The sequence below is a fragment of the Gymnoscopelus braueri genome, assembly GCF_963280865.1.
Source record: "Gymnoscopelus braueri genome assembly, chromosome: 17".
Classification (NCBI taxonomy): domain Eukaryota; kingdom Metazoa; phylum Chordata; class Actinopteri; order Myctophiformes; family Myctophidae; genus Gymnoscopelus; species Gymnoscopelus braueri.
Genome location: NC_137617.1, coordinates 11751716 through 11776383, shown reverse-complemented (window position 1 = coordinate 11776383; position 24668 = coordinate 11751716). Strand labels below are relative to the sequence as shown.

The 24668-nt window shown below is 41.4% G+C and overlaps 1 protein-coding gene across 2 annotated transcripts in view; it reads right to left on the bottom strand.

Annotated features, from left to right (window-relative positions):
* Positions 1-586: 586 nt before the first annotated feature.
* The window catches only part of LOC308105364 (uncharacterized protein), a 54609-nt gene continuing 30527 nt past the window's right edge, over positions 587-24668 (bottom strand). For both annotated transcript variants that reach the window (XM_080456038.1, XM_080456039.1), the window contains exons 19-25: positions 18458-18535; positions 17765-17805; positions 16723-16806; positions 13792-13849; positions 6056-6129; positions 4901-4952; positions 587-879 (exon numbers count right to left, since the gene is read on the bottom strand). In XM_080456038.1, coding sequence (XP_080312164.1) covers positions 785-879; positions 4901-4952; positions 6056-6129; positions 13792-13849; positions 16723-16806; positions 17765-17805; positions 18458-18535 — 482 coding nt within the window. In that variant the 3' untranslated portion in view covers positions 587-784. The remainder of the gene's footprint in view (positions 880-4900; positions 4953-6055; positions 6130-13791; positions 13850-16722; positions 16807-17764; positions 17806-18457; positions 18536-24668) is intronic.

Sequence of the window (24668 nt, the reverse complement as noted above, 5' to 3'; positions counted from 1 at the left end):
TTCTCCATTTCTTGAAAAGTCAATATTTTGGACATAGATCGACACGAAAACATTCAAATCGTTTTTTTAATGATCAACTAAATTGATTTGTCTGATTAACCATTTTTTTATACTATGTCGTACAATGGTGTCGACGAAAAATTGCGAAAATAGCCAATCTACGAACTCGTAGTTCTGCTATTGATTCTGCTATTGTATAAAAAAGAAGAAATAAACTGTTTCGTTTCAAAACCGATTTTATTAAAATCGCTAATTTTGTATAACATGTTTGATTAACTGTTTCCAAGTCTCTACTGTCAATTCTACACAAACACAAAACAACACATTAACTGTACATTCAACTTCATGTGCATAACTGCTTTGTGCTCCAGAGCAAGTGGTTCTCAAAGTGGGGTCCAGGGACCCTCAGGGGGTTCCAAATGGACCCTTACAGGTCTGTAACTCTGAGAGTGTACAAATGGAACCAAATGGAACCTTACGGGTCCATTTGGTTACATTTGTACACTCTCGGGCTGGACTCACACATCGCGTGAAGCATGCGTCCGCCCCATACACACACCCATTAATTTGGGGGGGAGGGGGGAAATTAATGGGTGTGTATGGGGCGGACACATGCTTCACGCGACTGTGTGAGTCCAGCCTCAGAGTTATGGGGGTCCTTGAAATTAACCACTGATATGGTCGATCATAATCTACCATATTATAAAAGGACAAATGCCATGACAAGAAGACAGTGGCAGTCCAGTGGGACGTCGTGTTCCTCAATTCATAGCTTGTAGGTGGTTCATAGCTTGTAGTTTAGGTGGTCTTGTAGGGTGTAGGTGGCCACGCTGTCCAGCAGCCAAGACCGAGTCACCACCGTGGAACGACTGCGGAGAGCTGCGGAAAGACCAGAGAAGTCGAAGGGATTAGGGGTGCAACAGTTAATAGGCGAAAGCTTAAAAAATGAAATAAAATAAAAAAATAGCCACATCGGGACACGTTGTGAGCTTGTAGATCAGCTATTTTAACTATTTGTGCACTTAAATAATACAAAAAAATATATATATAAAAAAAAGCATGTTTCTCAATTATTCGATTAATCTAAAATGTAATCGAGAGAATATAATAGCTAAGAAAATCATGGATATTTGCAACCCTAGAAGGGATGAAGCATCTCTTTCTATGGCAACAAAAACTAAGGGTTGTGCAGCCAGGACCAGAACGTTTCCATCCATGACGTCTGGGTGGATACCGGCTGACACAGACAAACTGCACTTTTGTCAGACAAGCTGACCACATCACGGTGAGCAGATCTCCCAACACTGAAAAAAACCCCAGCAAATATAGATCTACAAGCTCTCTCTCTCTCTCTCTCTGTAGCCTTCGCTCCTTTTGCGAGACACTCTTGTACGACAAAGTAGGGCATTCAAATTAAAGTAAAAAAAGTTGAAATATGGAGATAGAAGGTTTCTGCCTGACAGGACAGCGACAATTATGTACCAAGGAGTGATTATAGGTTGAGGGAATATCTATCTCTTGGAGGGAGGGAGGAAGAAAAAGAAGTGACAGGAAGAGAGAGAGAGAGGGGTGGACAGAGAGGAGGAGTGGGAGATGCAGATGGATGGAACAGGAGAGCGTTGGGGGAGCGCAGCAGCAGCGCAGAGGGCCTACTTGATTACCTGAGCTGTGTCTGCCTCGGGAGGTGGCAGGGGAGAAAGGCCACATGAAATATGCAGCAGTGCAAATCAGGGTACAGAGAGAGAGAGACATAGAGAGAACAGAGAGAGAGAGAGAACAGAGAGAGAGAGACAGAGACAAAGTATGTGAGATAGAGACAGAGAGAGAGAGGGGGGATTTCAGGTTCCCTCAGCTTTCCTCTCTCTTTCTCAAACCGCCACCTTCCCGCTCGACATGTACATGGCAGCCACTCTGTTCTGTGGCCAACTCATTTTGACATGCTCTCTCTCTCTCTTTCCCTCTCAGTTTCTCAACATCTCTCTCTCTCCACTCTTGACAATTCTCTTGGCCATTTCTCCCTCTCTCTGCTGTCTAGCTGCCTTCACTCTCTCTGCAGAAAACACGTCTCACTTTTCCTGCCATTTCTCCGTTCTGTCATCACAAACACTCTTGCTTGAATTACGATACTTTAGGACCCTTCCTCGATATTGACTCCATTGATTCAATAAACCCGCCTAAATGATGTAATCTTAACCTGTAGCTCGTGCCCAGAGGTAGTGTAACACACACACACAGAACATAAATCCCACCAGAGCATTCCGACTCCTGGTGTATTCTCTCTCTGGGCTACTCCTGTAGCTTCACTCTCTGGTCTGTCTCTGTTTTTGTGTACTTTATTTAGAAAGACAGGAAAGTGAGGGTAGAGAGAGGGGTAAAGACATGCAACAACAGAACTCCAGTCAGATTCAAACCAATAGGGACTTTGAGATTATGTGGTTGACGCCCACGCCCTACTGTCTGTCCTCATTGAAGAAATCATTTCATTTCAAACCTTTATATGCTCGAGAGAGAGAGGCACTGAGGTTACCCTCTTTTACAGTGATGTCGAGCGAACAATATAAAAACAACATCAAACATCAATGAAAACTGGCCTAGAAAAGCATCTGTCAGAACACTGCAATGTGGAGATAGACATTAAATCCCCTTGAAATGAGGGGTCATACACTGCCACCGCTTTTCCTTTTTCTCCTCTGTAAATATAGCTATTTGTATTTGTTGGCGCAGTCCCCAGGACCTTTTTGTGTTACCCTTTTAGCCTAAATGTCTTGGTGTACCACATGCCGTTTACATTTTTGACTAATAAAGAATTCAATCAATCAATCAATCAATGAGAAAAACACAGACAGGAAGACACATAAAACCACTAACTATTACAAGCAGCCAGATACTAAAATATATTAAAGAGAAATACTATGTAGATATAGAAATTACAAACAGACAATGGAGTGTGATCATGGATTTAAACTGTGCAAAAGATGGCACTGATCAAGTTTTAAAGTGTGTTGAATTGAGTAATACAAAGCAGAGTGTGCTCTCCAATCTGCCTTCAAAATAAAAGTATAGGCAGATATGGCTTGATGGACCTAATGAAAACAGCAGGGGTAGCCTGCTTGCTGCATGCATATATTTGGCTGTAGTCCTGGAGACCGCGTAGTCAGTCAACCCCCCTGCTTATGTGGCGCACGCGCGCACACACACACACACACACACACACACACACACACACACACACACACACACACACACACACACACACACACACACACACACACACACACACACACACACACACACACACACACGAGTTATTGTTCTGTTGTAAAATGGCTGCATCGCTGGAATATATACCCCCCCCCCCCCATTTCAAATCGATTCTAAAAAAGTAGAACACACTTTTCCCAACAGGACGAAATATGACGCACCATGGGATCAGATGTTTTTTTAGGCCCTTGTGAGCCAAGTGGCACACGGCTGAGAAGGAGAAGGCAAGTGGAACAAGAGAATTTGACACACTGAGAACTTATGGTGATTGTTGTTGTGCAAATGACGGAGAATGAAAGGGAGAGAGAGAGAGAGCGACATGTTTCGAGCTTGTACTGTACATCTGCTACTTTTGCCATTTTTGAATTTGAATCCTGAAAAGTAAAAATGTTGGGACATATGAGGTTTCCACCCAACAGAGACAAAATCTGTGCCTTTGTAGCTTTGTGTCTGAAGCTGAAGCCAGCTCAACTTTATTTGTAGCTGGTGTAGTTTGTGTAGCAGATACAAATGTCAGATGTAAGCTTTGTATCTTCATGTCGCTGTGGCTTCCATTGAAAATGAATGGCAGACGGTATCTTTGTATCTGCCAGTTTGAACACGGCATAAGGCTGGACTCTTACCACTTTTCATAAAACTGTTCTTACGGACCTCACGTCCTCACGAGTGCAGCAATACAAAAACAAGCGCATATCATGCCTTGTCCTCACTTGACCCACTCCAGGTCTATCCCACTGGAAACCCCTCACCCCCACACCACCCCCACCCCGGGCAAAACACTGCATCTATTATATAACCAGACAGCTGCCCCAGCTGCTGCTAGAGTTCACAGTCCATTCCATGCATTTAGGAAGTTTGTGAGTGAGTGTGTGTGTGTGTGTGTGTGTGTGTGTGTGTGTGTGTGTGTGTGTGTGTGTGTGTGTGTGTGTGTGTGTGTGTGTGTGTGTGTGTGTGTGTGTGTGTGTGTGTGTGTGTGTGTGTGTGTGTGTGTTACTTGTGTTACTATCCACGTGGGTCCTCTCTCAAGGATAGTCAAGCCAGCAGACAAACATGACTTATGGGGATATTCTTCTGGTCCCCTTGAGCGCAATGGATTTTTAGGGCTTTTACTAAGCTACACTCAGTAAAAGATTCGGCTTGGGGTCAGGTTTAGGATTAGGCATTTAAAAAAGAAAAAAGGCAGCTTATAATGGAAAATTGCTTTTGATGTCACCACCTGGATAGTAATTCAAGTGTGTGTGTGTGTGTGTGTGTGTGTGTGTGTGTGTGTGTGGACAACAGTCTCATGTAGCCAGACGATCAGAGATCTCCGCCTACTGATACGTCTGGTGACGTAATTGAGAGATTTAAGGAAATTACAGCATCACGGAACCAATACAAAGACTGTAGGGCGGTCCTGCATTTTGGGACGGTATCAAGATTGGTTTTCAAAGCAGCAGGCATATGTTTGTTAGTGTTGGTCTTCTCTGGTGTCCAAGTGTAACGCCCGTGTTTCCCCCTTGGCCAGGTAAGGGGATATATTAGGCTTTTGGTCATCAGGCAAAGGCTCTGAGCCACTCTGCTACACAAGCCTGTTCAATCTTCAATCGTCTGGCTACGCAAGACTATAGAGACAAAGACACGTTTCAGTATTACTCACGGCTGCATCCGGCCCACTGCTCTGACTGCACAATGACCAGCTGATGGAGCGTCTGTGAGGAGACAAGACGGGAATCACACATTACACCTAGCTTGACTGTCTGGAAAAGACATTGCTGACACTGACAATTTATTCATCACACTGTCATGTAAAGCTGAACCGTACTGCTTCCCTTTGAGGTCAGACTTGACTTGCATCACACAATGAAAGACATCTTTAAAAAAAAAAGTTATTTTACATCATCTAATCTATCTATAATTATAATATCTATAATTGGTCCACACTTAATGCTCATTATATGTACTCGGTCCACGACTCAGTAGGGCTGTGGACAGTTCAGAAATCGTGTTCAGAAAAGTAGGCATGTTTGGTCATTTCAAACAATGTTTAACTTTTTGTCTCCGGCAGGCCAAAGGTGTGGCCGAGACTATGATTTCGCTCCTGTCCGTCCGTCCTTGTGTGTGTGTGTCTGTCTGTCCGTCCGTCCGTGTGTACAGCTAATCTCCGGCACCATTGATCCGATCGGCGTGAAACTGTGCACACACACTCCCTGGAGGCCAGAGCAGAAACTCTGCCCCAAAGTTTTCACATTGGCCTGTTATAGCGCCACCAGGTGGCCGATGTTACTCCTAAACATTTTGTTCAAACATCACGCGAATCGGTACACAGTAGTCATGTGATCAAGACGGATCTGTCCGATTTTTCATATTCTATCCTGATTGGCTAAGATTAGCATATAAAGTGTGGCTTGTTTTTAACAAAATGCCTCAAATCATGAACGCAGCGCCACCAGGAGGCTGATTTTTGCTAAACAATTATTTTGCTATTACTCCTACAGATTTTGTCCAAACATCACGCAAATCGGTACACATTATCTCTATAGTCATGTTAACAAGACAGACCTATCCGATTTTTCAATATTTCATCCTGATTGGCTAAGATTGACTTCTACTATCCGGTCTGGCGGAAAATGTGCTCTGAGGAGCAAATTATTCTTGTTTTTTAAATATTTTTTTAATGCAAGAATAATGGCTTCTCACTCTCTGAAATACAGGTCTGTAAGGGTCCATTTGGCAACAATCAATCATTTAGCTGAAAGAAAGATCCCTAGGGATCCATGGACCACACTTTGAGAACCAGTGAATGAAGCTTTACCTTGTCGCAGTTTAAGTTGAGAGGGTCTTTCACCACCGACGCTCCACAGTGCTCCACCATCCACTCCAACTGATCTGAAACATTTTTTTAACAATAAAACAACCTTGTTGTCTTCACAATGTCTATTATTTCTCAAATTCTACTATACTTGTGGGGACATTTGGCCCTCACAAGTATAGCGATACAAGCACACACACACACACACACGCACACGCACACGCACACGCACACGCACACGCACATGCATTAAGCCTTTTATGTGACAGCTGTTGAAACCCTTTTGAATAGCTTTCACCTGACAGATGTCCTGCCCTTCTCCCGTTTCCCTGAATAGACATGGATCATGGACCGATCTCAGGATGTGATCCATTGATCAAAGGATCAGGAGAGCACATCAATGCACGTCTCCCAACACATTCAATATGTCGTCGCTGTCAAGTGGAAACATTGTATGTCCAGAACTGTACATTTTCAGGAAATGGGGAAAAAAAAGAACCTGTGGTCCAATGTTTTCAATGTAGTTATTATTTAGTCACAAGGTCTGTTATTTATAAACCACACAAATACACTTACCCACTTTGACTACATTTTTCTTTTTTTCTCTTTTATATTTTGTAAAAAAAATTACATTAGCAAAAATAGCAGTTCCCAACACCCTGCAATGCAACGCATTGTTAACTTGTAGATCTGCTATTTTTTCTACTTCTGTGTGACACTGTTAGTGAGAAGAAATAGGGCTTTAATTTATGAAAAAACACAAAAAGTTGAAAAATGTAGATTTTTTTTACAAGGTTTCTGCCCAACAAGGTATGTCACTCCATCAATCAAAGCAAACTGGAGGAGGAAAAACGGCATCGATATAATCTACAGATCTAAACGAGGCGAAGGGGTGAAAAGTTGGAGTATTTCTCTCTGAATGTCACTGTGAGGTGAAGTGTTTCATGTAAAGGCTGAACCAAGGCTTTGCAGTCCGTTGATCATTAACCCATTAAATCCTATAAATTACTTAGTTGACCGGGGTCCCCCAGGGGTCTGTACTTAGCCCCCTCCTTTTTACTATCGATTCTTTTCTTAGCGATTATTATATCGATTATGTTTTCCATGAATGAAATAATGAAGAAGTGCATGTTTTTCTGTCTTTTAAAACTTGTCTTATGTCTTTCTTTTAAAACTTGTCTGATATGTAAACGAATCGATTAATCTCTCTTGTGTTATGCAATACTTTTTCGCACAACGATGTCATGCAAAAATTGTGAAAATAGCTGATCTACAATCTCACAAAGTGTCGCATTGTGAGCTCGTCGATCAGCTATTTTCAACATTTTTGAATATTTTCACCTATGACACGATAAAAATAGATATAGATTATTTCATTGAATTAGCGGTTATAAACGCTTTATAATCAATTATATTGATTAGTTCGATTAACTGTTACACCCCTACGCCAAGTCTCTAACCCAGTGCAGAAAATAGCCGATCTACAAGCTCCACAAGTTGTAGATCAGCTACTTTTGCCGAACGTTCTCGCCTTGCATCAGTTCCGTCTCCTCAACAGATCAGGAACAAAGGGATCAAGAAGAACGCCATTTCCACTATGATGATCAAAACATCAAACAAGATTCACCACAATGCCATCAAATGAAAATGTCACCATGCTTTTCTACTTTCTCTCATCTTCTACATAAGATTCCTTGTTGGGGGAATACATCAAACGTAGCCCTACCGTGTATGTTACAGATAAGCCCCTCTATCGCATAATACCATCATCAACATACACGGAACGGCTAAATAATTGATGACGGCAATCTCGTTGGGGATAAAGATAGCAGGGTTAGCAGACTACATCCTCCTTCTCCTCCTCGCGTTTTGCTCAACGTGAAGGAAAGCTCTGAAACGATTCACGCTGGCTGGCAGCAGACGCCGGGCCCATTAGCCAGCCTCCATTGATCCGGCGGACAGCCAGGCATATAGTTAAGGAGCACTTTGAGAGCCCCGGGAAGAGGCAAGGGGGTGAAAAATACAATACGACGCAGCTCGCGGGTTTAAAAAAATAAAATGCAACCCCTCGAGACATTGACTCACCATGTCTACCTATTCACTCCATCCACGTTGGCTGAATAGAGTGAATAGAGTGCAGGCTGATCAACAGGGGAGTTATCTGGGTACGGAAAGGAAATTGAACTGCTCTTTACCTTGGACCTGCAGGATAAGTACCCAGGCAGGCCGGATGCAAACCACAATTTACTGTCATTACGCTCGGTGACGTATAGTAAAAAAAAAGCAGGGAGAGATTTCAAGGCTTCAGTTTGGCTAGCGAAGTGGTGGAGGAAGTACTCAGATTGTTTTTTCGATTTTTCGATTTCTTTGGCTATTCAAAAATAGCAGATATACAAGTTCACTACGAGCTTGCAGATCTGCTATTTTTGAAAACTCGTGAAAACATGTGCAAATCTTTGAATATATGTATTTTTAAAGCAAACATTTGTAACTCAAATCTTTCCTTCTGGGGATTCTACAAATGTCTTCTAAATCCTAACAGTTTTCTGAAACACTTATGTTGCTATAATATCAGGAGCCCCAAAAGGATATGTGGCCGCGGACCCACCATCTCAAAATATTTTGTTCCAGGGACCCCGAGAAGCACATATTTGAGTAAAAAAAAATGCTTTAAAAAAAAAAATATATATATAAGATTTGCACACATTTTCAATTTCAAGCAGATCTACAAGATCATCGTGCTGCACTCGGTTCCGTGCTATGAGCTTGTATATCTGCTATTTTTTAATAGCCAAAATATAAAATAATGGTTAAAGTGGTTAAAATCTAAAATTACACAGATGCGTTCCCCGGCCTTAATGGGTTACAGGAAAAAGTAGCAATACCAAAGGCTCCAAATATCAGGGTTCCCACACATTCTTACCAATGAATTTCCAAAACTTTTCCAAGACTTTTCCAGAATATTTAACCCAATTTCCAGGCCTGTATAACATTATTATATATAACATTCAGCGCAATAATGAGTCTCTTACTCTTATGTGCAATGCCCAAAGACAGGCAGTGTAGCAAAAATAAATAACTAAACTAAAAACTAAAAAATTGACTAACTACGCATCACGCTGCAGCACGTTGTGAGCTTGTATCTGTTATTTTTGTCACGTCCGGTATACATTAGGCTGCAATCACGCAGCCCGTTCGGACAGAAAATAAATATTTTGTGTAATGTTATAGATGTTTTGGAAAGAAATTGCCAAAAACAATGCATAGACAAATATTTTTCCAGGACCCTTGATAAATTCCAGGACCCTAGACAAATTCCAAATCTTTTCCAGGACTGGAAAAATATTTTTATAATTTCAAAATATTTCCAGGAATTTCATGACCGTGGGGACCCTGAAATATATATCGTTGCCGTCAGGCAGAAAACTGTTATCTCCATGTTTTAACTATTGATCCCCTACTTGATCATACTACAGCGTCACACAAAAGCATGAAAAAATTGCAGATCTACAAGCTCGAAACGCTACTTTTGCCATTTCTTTATTTGAATCCTGAAAAGTAACAGTTTTGTTCATAGGCTATGAGGTTTCCACCCGACAGAGACTTACGTCAAAGTAAGCTAAAAGTATTAAGTATAAATTAGCTAAAGTAAAAGTACTGTTATGTATGAATCATATCGTTGCTGTCTGGTGGAAACCTTTCAAGTCCCAAACCGTTCCTTCTTTTTTTTATCATTTTGAAAACGATTCACGCGCCGCGTTGTGATTTTCTATATCCGCTGTTTCTTTCTGTGTTTAACTAAGTCACTAGTCACATAACATTGTAGTGGAGTAAAATGTACAACGTTCATCCACTGATTACACTCAGTGACATTAACCCATTAAGACCTGAGGCGATTCTTAATTTTTTTTCCTAAATCCTAAGTTTTTTGAAAAAAATATCTTTTTTTTTTTCAAGATTTTTCAAAAATAGCAGATCTACAAGCTCATAGCGCGGCACTCAGTGCCGCGCTATGAGCTTGTATATCTGCTATTTTTGAATAGCCAAAGAAATCTAAAATGACACAGCGTTCCAGGTCTTAATGGGTTAACAAGCAGGAGATCTCAAGGCTTCACTTTTGGATGACGACTAGAAACATGTCGTCAAGTTTCCTGCTCTCAAAATAAACTTCCAGCCAGCATGCCGACTCCATAGCAACCACTGTGAAAACAAGAGGCTTCATTACAAAGTGACTCGCTGGTGAAGCCAAAAGGACCTTTACATCTCTATGCACAATCCACCCCACGCTCCGCTATTACCCGTCACTGTCCTTCTTCACCCAAAATGACAGGTGTTGAAGCCAGTGGTGGAAGAACTACTCAAGATTTAAGAAGTAAAAGGCCGGCATTCAAAATTTGACTTCGAGTAAAAGTACAAAAGTATTGGCATCGAAATATACTTTTTAACCCATTAAGACCGGGAAAGCATCTGTCATTTTAGATTTGAACCACTTTAACCATTAGCTTATACTTCGGCTATTCAAAAATAGCACATATACAAGCTCATAGCGCTACAGCGAGTGCCGCGCTATGAGCTTCTAGATCTGAAATGTTTTTCCCAAAAAATCATGAAAATGTATGCGAATCTTTGAACGTATATTTTTTTAAGCGAACATTTGTAACTCAAATCTTTGCTTCCGGGGATTCTACAAATGTCTTACAGTCAATGTCTTAAATCCTAACAGTTTTTTGAAAAAAACTTATGTTGCTATATCAGTGGTTCTTAAACCTTTTCATGTCAAGGGCCCCCAAAATGATATGTATTTGGCAGCAGACCCCCATCTCATAATAAGTTGTTCCAGGGACCCCCCAGAAGCAAATATTTGAGTTAAAAATGTTCGCTTTAAAAATATATATATATTGAAAGACTTGCACACATTTTCCATGATTTTTCAAAAGATAGCAGATCTACAAGCTCATAGCACTTGGTGCCACGCTGTGAGCTTGTATATCTGCTATTTTTTGAATAGCCAAAGAATTTTTTTAATGACAAAGATGCGTTGCCGGTCTTAATGGCTTAAGTAACACATTTAAATTACATATATTTGTCAAACTTCAATAGCAGATCTACAAGCTCACAATGTGTTGCATCGCAGCACGTTGTGGGCTTGTAGATCTGCTATGTTTAAATAGTCAAAGTATAAAATATGGCTTTATTGGTTTTATAATAATAAACTAAATCTACAAAGGGACTTATACTAAAGGTTTCAAATAATTGTGAGTAAAAAGTATTTGCCTCTGAGATGTAGTGGAGTAAAAATATAAAGCACAGTACTTGAGTAAATGTTCTTAGTTACTTTCCACCACAGTTTGAAACAAAATGCGTGGGCAGGAAGCAATTTTTCACATCGGTCACCAGAAGAAAATAAGAAATAAGAAATAAATCCCTGCAACTTTATCTGTCCGTCTTTTTATTCGCCTCGCTTCACTTCTCTCCTCAAATCCAGACAGCTGGATCGATCGTGGATCTATCGAGGTGCACAGCAGAAGTCAAAACCAAAAGGAAAAGGAGAACGGTAAATCAGACCAAAGGGTTGTCTCAGAGCAGACAGAGGTGCAACCTGTGTGTGGGAGATGAGGGGGCTTTCAGGATATCACCTTTTGTTGCGTTTGTTCAGCCTGTGTTTGCCTTTTCATTCAGAAAGTTACTTATTCAACATGTCAATTGGTGACACGTTCTTAAGCTTGCAGATCTGCTATTGTTTGTTTTTTCTTCGCCTGTAATGACATGCCCACATAGGGACACCAGGTTTTAAGTGGTTAAATAAAGCCCCCCCAAAAAGGCCTAAAACAATTAAGAGATTAAAGCATTTCATTTATATCATCGCCGTCAGGTGGAAAGTTCTCTTTAATACTTTTCAATGGTTCAATATTTATAAAACCCGCAGACACACTTAACCACTTTCACTATCAACTTTTTTTTTTTAAGCTAAAAAAGCAGACCTACAAGCTCACAACGCATCACATTGTGAGCTTGTAGATCAGCTTTTTCCACTACACTTATACGACAAAGTAGGGCATCAATTTACCAAAAGAACTACCACGGTTTTTACTAGGTATAGGACCACTCAAACCCACCCTGCCCTCTCTTTCCACTTGGCTTCATCATAATCAATGTTGCCAAGTCTGCTTATTATAAGCGACTTTGGACTTAGTTTTTTTCTGTAAAGTAGCTTGTAAATATTGGTGGTTGAGGTTTTTTGGGGCTTATTTGGACTTGCTTCCTAATGTTGTTTAAACCAGTGGTTCTCAAACATTTTCATGGCAAGGACACCCAAATTAATATGTATTAATTGTCCACAGACGGCCCCCATCTGAATATATTGTGCTAGGGATTTTAACAATACAAGATTTGTGTTGTTAAAATGTTTAAAAAATAATAAAAAATATGATTCTTATAGCAGATCTACATTGCGATGCGTTGTGAGCTTGTAGATCTGCTATTTTCAAATAGCGAACGAACACCTTTTGTCGCTTCTTCTTTTGGGATGTTTTTCATAGACCTGGCTTGCTCGTTTCTCCTGCAAAATCTGGCAACACTGACGATGGTGGGCAATGGCATGCATGCCGCCCGGCTGCAACGAGGAGCCAGTTTCTCCCTGTGGCAAAGCAGCGCTGCTGTCAGCTCCACTTTCACACAGCTGCGGAGCCTCACGACAGGGAGAGAGAGAAAGCATCCAAGAATAGGAAACATGCCCACGGCGTTGCTATGGGGCCGTTTGTTAGATGGAATCAAAGTCTTAACGTGATTCGTAAGGTGCTGCGAGACCGAACCAAAGGTGACTCAACAAACTCACTTGTGTGTTCATGTAGAGCGGAAACTGCCCTGAATACAACCCCTAGTCCATCTGGGGTGCCCCCCTTTTGTGGCCATATATGGAGCCGACTGATTTGTTTGCGCGGCAGCGCCTGATGCCTTCTAGTAAGAAAGAAATTACAAGGCTATGGTACTAAGCAGATTCTCCGATTCATGAGCAGTGACAAACATCTCATTGTGGATGAGATGTGTGTAATGGAGAAACTAACTCACACCTTAAGATTGCAAAATCTATTCATTGAAAAATGGGAGAAATTGACTGAATAGAGAACCCAACAGGACGACATCACCAACAATAATGGATAATGATGATTGAATGTGAGTTTCATGACGTTCAGTTTTACCACACATTAAAAGTCTTTGTCATGGTCCTTCAAACGTGTATAGAAAGTTTTAACAAAAAAATCCACTCCATTGATCCATGGCAGGTGTTTTTCTCTCACATTTCTAAAGCCTTTTCAACTGCAATGAAAAAAGAAATCTTTGCCTGCGGGTGTCGCTGGTGAGGGATTTTGCCTGTCAATCATCGCCTCTGCTCCGCCCCCCCCCCCCAAAGGAAAGGATAGGGGAGGGGAGGGGCGAGGAGGAGAGTGGGCGGGATTAATCGGCTGTGACCTCACTGCCGAAGGGCCAAGCTCAGATTACTTTTCAGCCTAATTATTCAGAAAACCCCAGACCACAGAAAATCCACTGAATGTTCAAAGTTCCGATTTTTTGGGTGTAATTGAGGTCATAAAACCCCCCAAAAAACATAAAAAATAAAAAAAAGTGAAAATGAATGTCATAGAACCTTTAAAGTCTGCAAATAAAAATGAAGTTAAAAAGAAAGAAAGAAAGGAAGCGTATTATAAGAAACGTTAATACTGCATGTAATATATATATACCTGTGGTCATGTCTGTGAAGGGGCCCTGGAAGCAGATCTTGTAGCCCTTCATGAGCAACTAGGGGGAAAAACACAATAAAACAGGAATGAACTGAAAAGTCAAATAAATGGATGCATTTTATTTCCTTTTGTTGGTACAGTGTGATATTTTCAGCGGTCAGTGAGGAGCACAAAATGTGTATGGAACAGAACAAACGTGAAACAGTTTCCCAGCCGAGCGTAACAGTGGGACAACTTCAATGCCATGTGAAATGACAGCAGAAAACGTGCGCTACGCTATGGACACTTTCTAGAATTTGGGGTTAAAAAGGCCGTAAAGGCACTAATTGTCTGCAAAAGGGAACATCAAGCATGTTCATTTCTGAAACCAACAGAGGGTTTTGGGGGTCGCAGATGATTTCTGCCTCTTGAACTAAAAACAAGATCTAGAATCTAATCCCACAAGAATCTTCCTCATGTACTTGCCATTATACCATCTGTCCCTCTCAGCTTTCCTACCGCCTGTCTCCCCTACACTGTCTCCCTCTCAGCTTTCCTACTGCTTTTCTCTCCTACACCGTCTCCCTCTCAGCTTTCCTACCGTCTGTTTCTAATACACTGTCTCCCTCTCAGCTTTCCTTCTGTCCGTCTCTGCTAAACCGTCTCCCTCTCAGCTTTCTGAGTCTCTTCAACACTGTCTCTTCAACACTGTCTGCTACTCAGCTCCTGTCTGTATTCAAAGGACATTAGAATGTACACTCTGCCTCATGGCTTGTTTTGACACAACAATGTAATTCCTCTCGTTCGTTTATCGGTAGGGGCAGCGTCATAATGTGAAAAAAAAAACGGCTAAATCGGTGGTTCGTATCAAAGCCTCCCATCCACTGTCAGGTGGATGCTTGTGGAAGATCAATGTGCGTGAGCTACTGAAAGAGGAGCAACACATCTCTTTGTCCATCCACAAGCACACGGTTAGCCAGAGGTACACTGCAAAGATCCTGAGCCGTTTATCTAACTCTGAGAGTGTACAAAATGGACCCGTAGGGTCCAAACCCAAGTTAAATGAACACTCATGTTTCTACAGTGGGCTTGTGCCTGATGATGGAGTGTCTCTGTAACAGATTTTTAATTTAGACAACACCTGGCCGCTAGCCGGGGTATAACCCACTGAGTGATAACACACGCCACGCCAGCCACATCCAAGTGGATGCACGCTTTTTCTTTCTTTCTTTCTTTCTTTCTTTCTTTCTTTCTTTCTCTTTCTTTAACCAATTAAAACCGAGAAAGCATCAGTGTCATTTTAGAATGTAACCACTTTAACCTCTTTATTTTTACTTTGGCTAGTCAAAAATAGCAGATATACGAGCTTGTAGATCTGCTATTTTTGTAAAATCTTGAAAATTTGTGAAAATCTTTGAATATATATATTTTGTGTGAAAAAACTTTCTGCGGGGTCCCTGGAACAACATATTTTGGGATGGGGTCCGCGGCCAAATACATATAATTTTGACATGAAAAAGTTTGAGAACCACTGATATAGAAACATACGTTTTTTTTCAGAAAACTGTTAGGATTTAGAACACATTTGTAGATTCAGTCTCAGGGCTTAATGGGTTAACAGAATCTCTCTCTCAGACACACTGTAAGTACAAGTGTACACACATGTACATGTGAGTTAACGATGCACGGATGACACACATCTCGTACTCATGCTTGCACACATCCCCTAGGCATCAACATTCTGGTGACCCACTCGTTGCATGTGTGTGTGTGTGTATGTGTATGTGTGTGTGTGTGTGTGTGTGTGTGTGTGTGTGTGTGTGTGTGTGTGTGTGTGTGTGTGTGTGTGTGTGTGTGTGTGCGTGTGCGCGCGCGCGCGCAACTAAATATCTAAATCCATTAAGGTGCCATGCTGTGATGGCCCCCTACCCCCACTCTTAAATAGGCCTAAAATAACCCCTTCGCAGACACTTTTCAAAAGGTACTGTTGTAGACATGACATTTAGCCTCTTCTAATGCTTAATTTATTTATCCGTCATACGATGGTGTTAGGTGTCAAACATAGGAACTCACAACTCCGCAAGATACCATTTTTATACCCCTTTTTCTTCCCAATTTAGTCGTTGTGCCAATTGATTCCTCCCCACAAACATTTGTGTGTGTTGTCACTGCTGTGACCACCCAGGATCTCAAATTTCCACTGCTTCGTTAAGGCATAAGGCCTGTTTAGGCAGGGGGAGATCCCAGGGTCTAAATATTGACACTAGGGCAGAAGTCTTCAACAGGGGGTCCGGGACTGCTCGGGGGTCCTGGACCAAATCTTTGAGTGATAGGAACCTTTTTGTTTTACTTTAACCACTTGAACCCCCAGCATCCCTATTCTGGGTGAACATTAGTCAAAAATAACAGATCTACAAGCTCACAACAAGTCGCGCTGCGACGTGCTGTTAAATGTCTGAAAATAGACATTAACATGAATCACTGATGACAGTGTTGTCAAACAAGTCTATGAAATCTATGAAAAGGTTTAATCTTGTTATACAATATGTAGTGGGGGTCCCTGCTTAATTTCTCTCTCGGCTAAGGGGTCCCTGGCCTGAAAAACCTTGAAGACCCCCGCACTAGGGTCTAAATTTCTCAATGGAAGATTTCTCCTTGGCTTACTGGCAGGCAAGCACGCACATGGAATTTGCTAAACGGTCCAGTGGCAAAGTCATTAATAAAATATATCCCAGTTAGCAAGTAGAACATTTATAGAAAATTCTACTGCTAACAGTCAGTACAAATCAGACAGTAGCACAGTAATGCAGTTTATTTGTTAATCATCATCACAGTCAGGCTGTCAATGCAATGCATCATAATATCGTTTGCTTTCTATTATGTTAAACTGTAGCTTATTATCGGGCTCAAATGTATTTGGCAGGGTTAGAATGGATAGTTTCTGGGACTCACTTTGCTTTCCTCTGCGGTCCGGGCCTTCATGGGACCCTGGTGGCTGGGGCCATTCACCACATCCCCTCGCACCTCATAGGGACTCTGTGGAGAAAACACACCCAATACTCTGTAGGACACTACACTGAAGGCCTGAGTGTTAATTCAAGTACGAATGGAACCACATGGACCCGTTAGGGTCCGTTACACTCGGCGTTGAATTAACAATCTACCCATAAAGGTGTACCGTAGTATCTTTATGGATCTTAATGTTTAATCATCCTGCTAGCTGCTTTGTTTTGGGTTTTCACGGTAGTGTAATTGAAGGAGGTTTCACATGTATTCAGGGTAAAAACAAATATGCCTTAATAATGTGTTCAGTAACCAAATCGTGTTTTAGGCTAAAGGCTAATCTAATCTTTGTTGCATGAATCAGGCTTAAGGAGAATGCAAGATGTTCATTCTCCATCTACAAGTCAAGCTGTTAAAGGTCACAATGATAATACAGTTATGGAAAGTATGGATTCTATATTCATCTCTGTTTTTTTCTTTCTTTTTTACATCAACCAGGTAACCAGGTAAGAGTTGAGCTGTATGCAACCGGTCTAGGTTCTGACCAAAAGCTCAAAGCCCCCCTTCCAGTATTTATTTATTCATGTTTTCATTTTGCAGTTGTTTGAAATAATCGTGATATTGATTTGAAGTCATATCGCCCGGCCCTAATGCTCTGAGACGTTGCCGCGCTCGCTTTCACTTTGCGTTAGCGTCACCTCTGTGAAAATCGACCCGCTGCCCTGGGTAGCCATAGTGGCGTGAAATTACGGGCAAAAATAGTAGGTAAAAAATTTGTCTGGAAGGTGAATGAGGACTTATTCATATACATGAATAAAAAGCAGATCCAGGGACTGCTACAATTGGATCACAAATAATGCATGCGGCATCAGAGCAAATCATAGAGGACTTCACGACGTCGCCTTGACTGTAAAATCTGCACCAAAGCACGGGGTGTGACAGGAAAGCCTCGCTGCTCCGATTCAAGGAACAACTGGAGAACGTTACGTACCTCGTCTAAGAGCTCCCCTTGTCTGAAGCACTCCGCAATCCCTGTGGGGAAGAAACGGAACGTTTATTGTCAAAAGCGTGAACGCTGCCAAGAGTACGCAGCTTAGTTTTGTATTATGTGAAGAGATTTAACCCATTCAATCCAGGAAAACATCTGTGTCATTTTATATTTGATCTATCTATCTATCTCTCTCTCTCCCTTTCTCTCTCTATCAATACCTATATCACATTGGTTCTCAAAGTGGGGTCCTTTGGGGGGGGGGGGGCAAAGAAAATGGGTTAATATAGTGTCACAATCATTTTAACCATACTTTATTCTTTGGCTATTAAAAAATCATGAGATTTTGTGCAAATCTTTGAATATATATATATATTTTTAAAGCGAACATTTTTAACTCAAATCTTTGCCTCTGGGGGTCCCTGTAACGAAATATTTTGGGGGTCATGCATACAATTTTGGGTGTCCTTGACATGAGCTAGAAATCTTTGGATCGTGATATCTCTGGATAAAAAAAAAAACTGTTATACTTGTGGATGGCAGTAAACGGGTGTATTTTTCATCAACGGTTATACTCGTGATTGGCAGGTAAAGTGTTAATGGGTTAAAAAACTCCACTCCTGTTGCAGTTTTAAAATAATATTTTTGACCCAATTCCATCATATCAGTTGAGTACAAAGGGAAACCAAAACTCACACTGGAAGCTCACCACCCACTTCCTGCCAGCAATGCCCTGGAAGTACTTCAGCGTGCGCTCACACACCAACCGTTCGTCTAAGGCAGAGAGAGAGAGTGAAGGCAGAGATGTGAAAACAACACACACACACACACACACACACACACACACACACACACACACACACACACACACACACACACACACACACACACACACACACACACACACACACACACACACACACACACACACACACACACACAAGCACATTTTAAAGGCCCTAAACACAACCCAACCTTAGCCCTTCTAACCTTAAAATAACAACCAGCAGAAAAGTCCTTACTTTGCAGTATTTCACTCATCTTTCTGTGCTTGTACAGAACATTTAGCTCCCCGACAAGAACAAAAGTACATGAGTGCGCGCACACACACACACACACACACACACACACACTTTCAGAAGTGCAACTTTCTCTTAGCGTATGCCGCTACTGGCAGTCATGAAGGTTCAATTTAAAATTAAAAAAAAATGGGCTGCATGCTTCAGTAGTGGATGCTGTTGGTTTAATTTAAGCAAGTTTAAGTGCTTGTTTTAATACAGATTCTGCGAGGTTTACTCATACCTCACCATCGCCTCCCTTTAGCTATAATTGTTGTATTTATTTATAGGAGAGAACAGTATGGCCACTGTACTGATTGCACTGTGAACACTGACCCTTTTCTTTCAAACTGCACTGATTCAAATGGACAATTTACTTGATTGGCATTGCACTGATTGTAATGGACACTGTATTTGTTCTGGTTTGGAATGCGGTGAGGACACTGTAACCTTGTGTTGTACCTTTTCTGCATAGAGCAGGATAGTTGTATAGGTATACACACTATTGTATGCTGTTGCTCTGTATTGAGGGTGCTTCTTATCGTTTTTCTTGCCTTGTATTGCTGTATACGACAGTCATTTCCTTCTCTGTACCTGTAACTCTGTAACTCTTAACTGCTGTGCTGCCTCTGGGCGACTGAAATCCCCCCCGCCGGATCAATAAAGGCATCCATCTATCTAGCATGACTTTCATTCACCATGTAATGTACATAGTAATCCTCAGTGTTCATTTATCCATTAGTAACTCCCAGAGTGTACAAATGGAACCAAAGGCAACCTTACCATTTGGTTCAATTTGTAAACTCTCTGAGTTAAATGAACACTCAGGATTTTACTGTGTAATCCTTCGTCTGTGAAATGACTGATGACATGTCGTGAGGATGGCAGGAAAGCATGAGGGTAAAAAAAACAACGCAACACATGTGAAATCGGTTATTTTTTGCATGACCATGTATGAATTAGGCTTCAGGCTGTTCCACTGTAAGATGGCATTTGAGGTTACACAAGGTAGTGGCACATGAGATGAAGCAAACAACACTCCACGGTAATGTTAAGCTAGAGAGATAACGCCTGGGGGGGTTATAGACAGCACTCATACACACACACACACACACACACACACACACATTTGTATTAATATACTTGTGAGGACATCAATGTTTTAGCCGATTTTATGAATGCCATGTTTTGTCATATTTTCAGCGTGCTACACTAGCACCCAACTATGTACAAATGAGACATAACTCTAATCTTAACACCTAAATCTAACCTCTAAATGCCTAACTAACTCCTGGTCCTCACAAAATGTCTATTTCTCAAATTCTACTATACTAGTGGGGATATTTGGCTCTCACAAGCATAGTAATACAGGTACACACACACACACACACACACACACACACACACACACACACACACACACACACACACACACACACACACACACACACACACACACACACACACACACACACACACACACACACACACACACACACACACACACACACACACACACACACACACACACACACACACACACACAAATGGGTAGAGACAAAGTGAGCAGGTGAGAAAGGCTGCTGTAAATCACAGGAGCTCTGCCCGGAGCGTCTTCTGGTCTGTTTCCAAAATGCAAGCAACACATGTACCACTACAACACCACTACAGTCTACCACCCCTATTAATGGCTTTTAAAGGGCCTTGAAAAGCACTGGTTTTCTAACTTTTTCCAGGTCAATGGCCCCCCAAATTAATATGTATATGATCGCGGACACCCACCTGAAAATACTTTATGTCAGGGAACCCCATAGGCCTACAAGATTTGTGTTGTTAAAATATTCCAAATCTTTCCATTTTTTTCAAGATCTTTTGAAAATTGCAGATCTACAAGTTCACAACATGTTACATCACGATGCGTTTTGAGCTTATAATTCGGCTATTTTCGAACAGCCTATGTATATAGAGCTTAAGTGGTTAAAAGGATTTTTATGCTATATTAACACATTTGGCTGGGGACCCCCCGGAACCCCCTCAAGGACCCCTGGGGGTCGCCGGTACCAACACTTTGAGAACCACTGTTATTAAGCAACCAACCAAATACACAACACACAAAGAGCACATAAATCAATACAAAAAAATCAATAATAAAAAAAGAGAAAATATCTACCGTACAAGCTAGTGCAATACACAAGGAGCACACAAATCAATAATACAAGAGCAAAACATCTACAAGCTCGTAGATCTGCAATTTTGTATAATTTTTTGGGGGAAAAAATGAAAACGTTTGTCATTTGGGGGAAATGTGGCCAAATTAGGGAGGCCAGGGTTAATGTGGCAGTAGGAGATGTACCAGGGCCTCTAAACTGACCTAAAAGTTGTGGGCAGCAGAGACATCGTCTCCTATTGAATATCCTGCCTTCCGTTTCTGTTAACTCATTGTTTCTTGTTTTTTTTTTGTCATGTCCCTTTTGTGTAGATTTTTGTCTAATTGATTTTAAGTCACTCCATGGTGTCCAGTTTTAGTATTTCGTATTAGCATTTCGACTCTATAAGTATTACTGTCCAAGAAGTACTTCCCGATTCCTGCTCTGATCAAACTAAACATTGCATTTCAATATTCATTCATGCATTCATTTATTTATATGCAACGGGCTCGCGTGAGTAACATTTGAGCAAGTTATGGTCAGAGAGCCATTTTAGTTTTTAGCAATCATGAGATATGGATTAGCAGAATGCCGGGAGATGGCGAAACAGAGGCAATCTAGGGAAATGACTTCACCTGCGCCTCGGAGACACTATTTAACACTGAAGCGGGTCTCATTTCCACAGACGTTGATAAAGGCTGCAGGGTGCAAATGGGTCTCCCATTCTCCCAACTAAATTAAATGCTGCAAAATAATGTCACCGTCGACAACCCTCCCGTTTAATGGGCTTTGTACTCGGCAGCCAGCAACCGGTTTGAGAGTGATGGGCCTAACAAAGTTCTCTCTTACAAAGCCACAGACTGTCATACGGCTCTTTTTGACCACAAGATCTAAGTGAACCGTGCCATGCTGTGGTTCTGGATTTGTTTCCATACACTACGGCTGGGTTTCAGATAAGGTCCTCAGAACCTTCCAACGTCAGGGTTCGGACAGGCTTTCCGAGCTATAGTGCAGAGAGTCCGGACATTCTGGAGGGTTCAGAGAAAAGTTCTGAGACCACCCATCCGAAGCTTGGAACAACGCAATTTAAAAAAAGTTATATCACCTTCCTTTCGGAAGAAAAGACATCGGGAGGCACTCCGCACTCATTTTTGGCCCTGCTCAGGAGGTGCTACTAAACCAGAGTTCTGGGAACCCAGAATTCAGAACTTATACAAAAGAGCATATCTACAAGCTTGTGGTTCGAGTTCTTTTTTGACGACGTACTTCCCCCTTCAAGGGTGGTTGTGGTTGTAATGGAAACATTAAAAAAAAAACATCACAGAACTTCACAGGTTTGTGGAAGGTTTCAGGTTATGGAAGGGTCAAAGGTTACCACTTTGCTCCTGTGCTATCTTCAGCTGACTGTGGATCACAGCTGAATTCTCAGCTAAATTACTTCCAGAGTCAGTTGTTCATCGGGGTTGGGGGCTGGTGGTCTACCCTCTCAACTTATTACCACTTAGGTCTAAAACGTAAACACAAGTCTGCGGCACATCACCACATATCATTTAGTTCCTGATGACTAGAAACCATTTTTTTCCTCTAATGGAAGGAGTGAGATTTCTCCACCCCTTTCTGCAACCTTTTAACCACCAAAAAAAAAGTTCTGTTCTTTTCGGTTGCTTGGGAAACAAGTCGCCATTAAATAAGGTTCCTTTAACGACATCAGTTAATGCGGTGCTTTGGAGATGGCTAGCTTTGAAATAAAAAAAAATGATTCATCGCAGGAGGTAATTAGAAGCGGCGATGAACGAATGAGCACAGAAGAGAGTGTGTGTGTGTGTGTGTGTGTGTGTGTGTGTGTGTGTGTGTATGTGGGTGTTTGAGACAGAGAAAGCGAAACATATCTGTTGATTAACCCATTCAATCCGGGAACGCATCTGTGTCATTCTAGATTTCTTTGGCTATTCAAAAATAGCAGATATACAAGCTCATACAAGCTCATACAAGCTCATAGCTATGAGCTCATACAAGCTCATAGCACGGCACCGAGTGCCGTGCTATGAGCTTGTAGATCTGCTATTTTTGAAAAAAGAATCGTGAGAATGTATGCAAATCTTTGAAAATATACATAGATTTTTAACTCAAATCTTTGCTTCTGGGGGTCCCTGGAACTAAATATTTTTAGATGGGGGTCCGCGGCCAAATGCATATAATTTTGGGTGGTCCTTGACATGAAAAGGTTTGAGCACCACTGATATTATAGCAACATACGTTTTTCAGAAAACTGTTAGGATTTAGAAGACATTTGTAAAATCCCCAGAAGCAAAGATTTGAGTTACAAATGTTGGCTTTAAAAAAATACATATTCAAAGCTTCGCACACATTTTCACAGTTCAAGGTCTGTCGACTGGCCGTACTGTTTATAGTACAGTATACTGTAGTCACGCTTACATTCACTGTTGCTAGACTGTAAACATGTCCATTCACACATTCATTGTTGATAGCCTGTACGTACAGTATCTTCAGATGTCGTTGCTGTCGGGTAGAAACCTTGTATCTCCATATCTCAACGTTTTTTTCCTAAAAGAATGCCCTAATCATACAACATTGTCACACAAAAGTAGCAAAAATTAAAAGCGTGTTTTGAGCTTGTAGATCTGCCATTTTTGCTACTGTTGAATTTGAATCAATAACGGTTTTGGACATACAAGGTTTCCAGCCGACAGCAGCGATATACTGCATAGAGTCCAGTGTCTCATTCGCACTTCTGTTGCTGCCGTGGCACCTGAATTTCCCTCCAGGGATCAATAATGGTTTATCTTATCTCATCAAAGGATTAATTTGAAAAGGCTTCTGAAACATACACAGTAAAACCCTGAGGGCTTCATTTAACTGTCAGAGTTAAAATAAGCCTCAGGATTTTTGCAGTGTATCGTAGCAGAAAACAACAGAGCAAATGGTTATTCCCAGAGAGCTAAAAAAAAAAAAGAAATCCTTATATAATAATTAATATTTAAAACCTTGGAATCTACAGGGGTCTGTTAACGACAGCAAGCAATACAAAGAGACTAACTGGCGAGTGCCTCTTAAAGTGCTTCAAAGCGGGGGAACGCAAATGTATTGACTAGCACAGCACTGAGCACTCGTCTCTTGAAATTATTCTTTGTTTGCAAGCCTGCCTATAGCAAGACAAAGGGAGGAACAGACTCAGAAATAGCGAATGTTCTGACCGACAAAGTTTCAAGGATAAAAGCAGTCGCACACTCATGGCCATGACGCAGTGCAACTTGATTAAGCAGAAACAACCTACTTTTTTCCCCGACAGACACCGAAGAAGACTTTCTGTCAAAACGTTGGTTGCTTTAGCTTAAAATGCGAGTGTGCGACTGCTAGCCTGTCTAAAAACATACATGGTGTTCATGTTGTGGGTCCAGAAGGGTGAGGGACAATGGCACTTGGTGAACCAGCCAAAAAAAATAAGAAGTCTACAGCAGCGGTTCTCAACCTTTTCTAGATCAGGGCCCACTTGAAAATCTTTAAGCGTTCGCGGCTCACCCATCTGACCACTTAACACGGCAGCCGTGTTAAGTGGTCAGATGGGTGAGCCGCGTGCATTTTCAGAGCACGTTTATTTTAATGATCAATCAATCGATTGTGTTCCGGCTTGGATCAATGGAACTAACGTAGTATCCTTTAAAGTTCATATTTATCGGTATC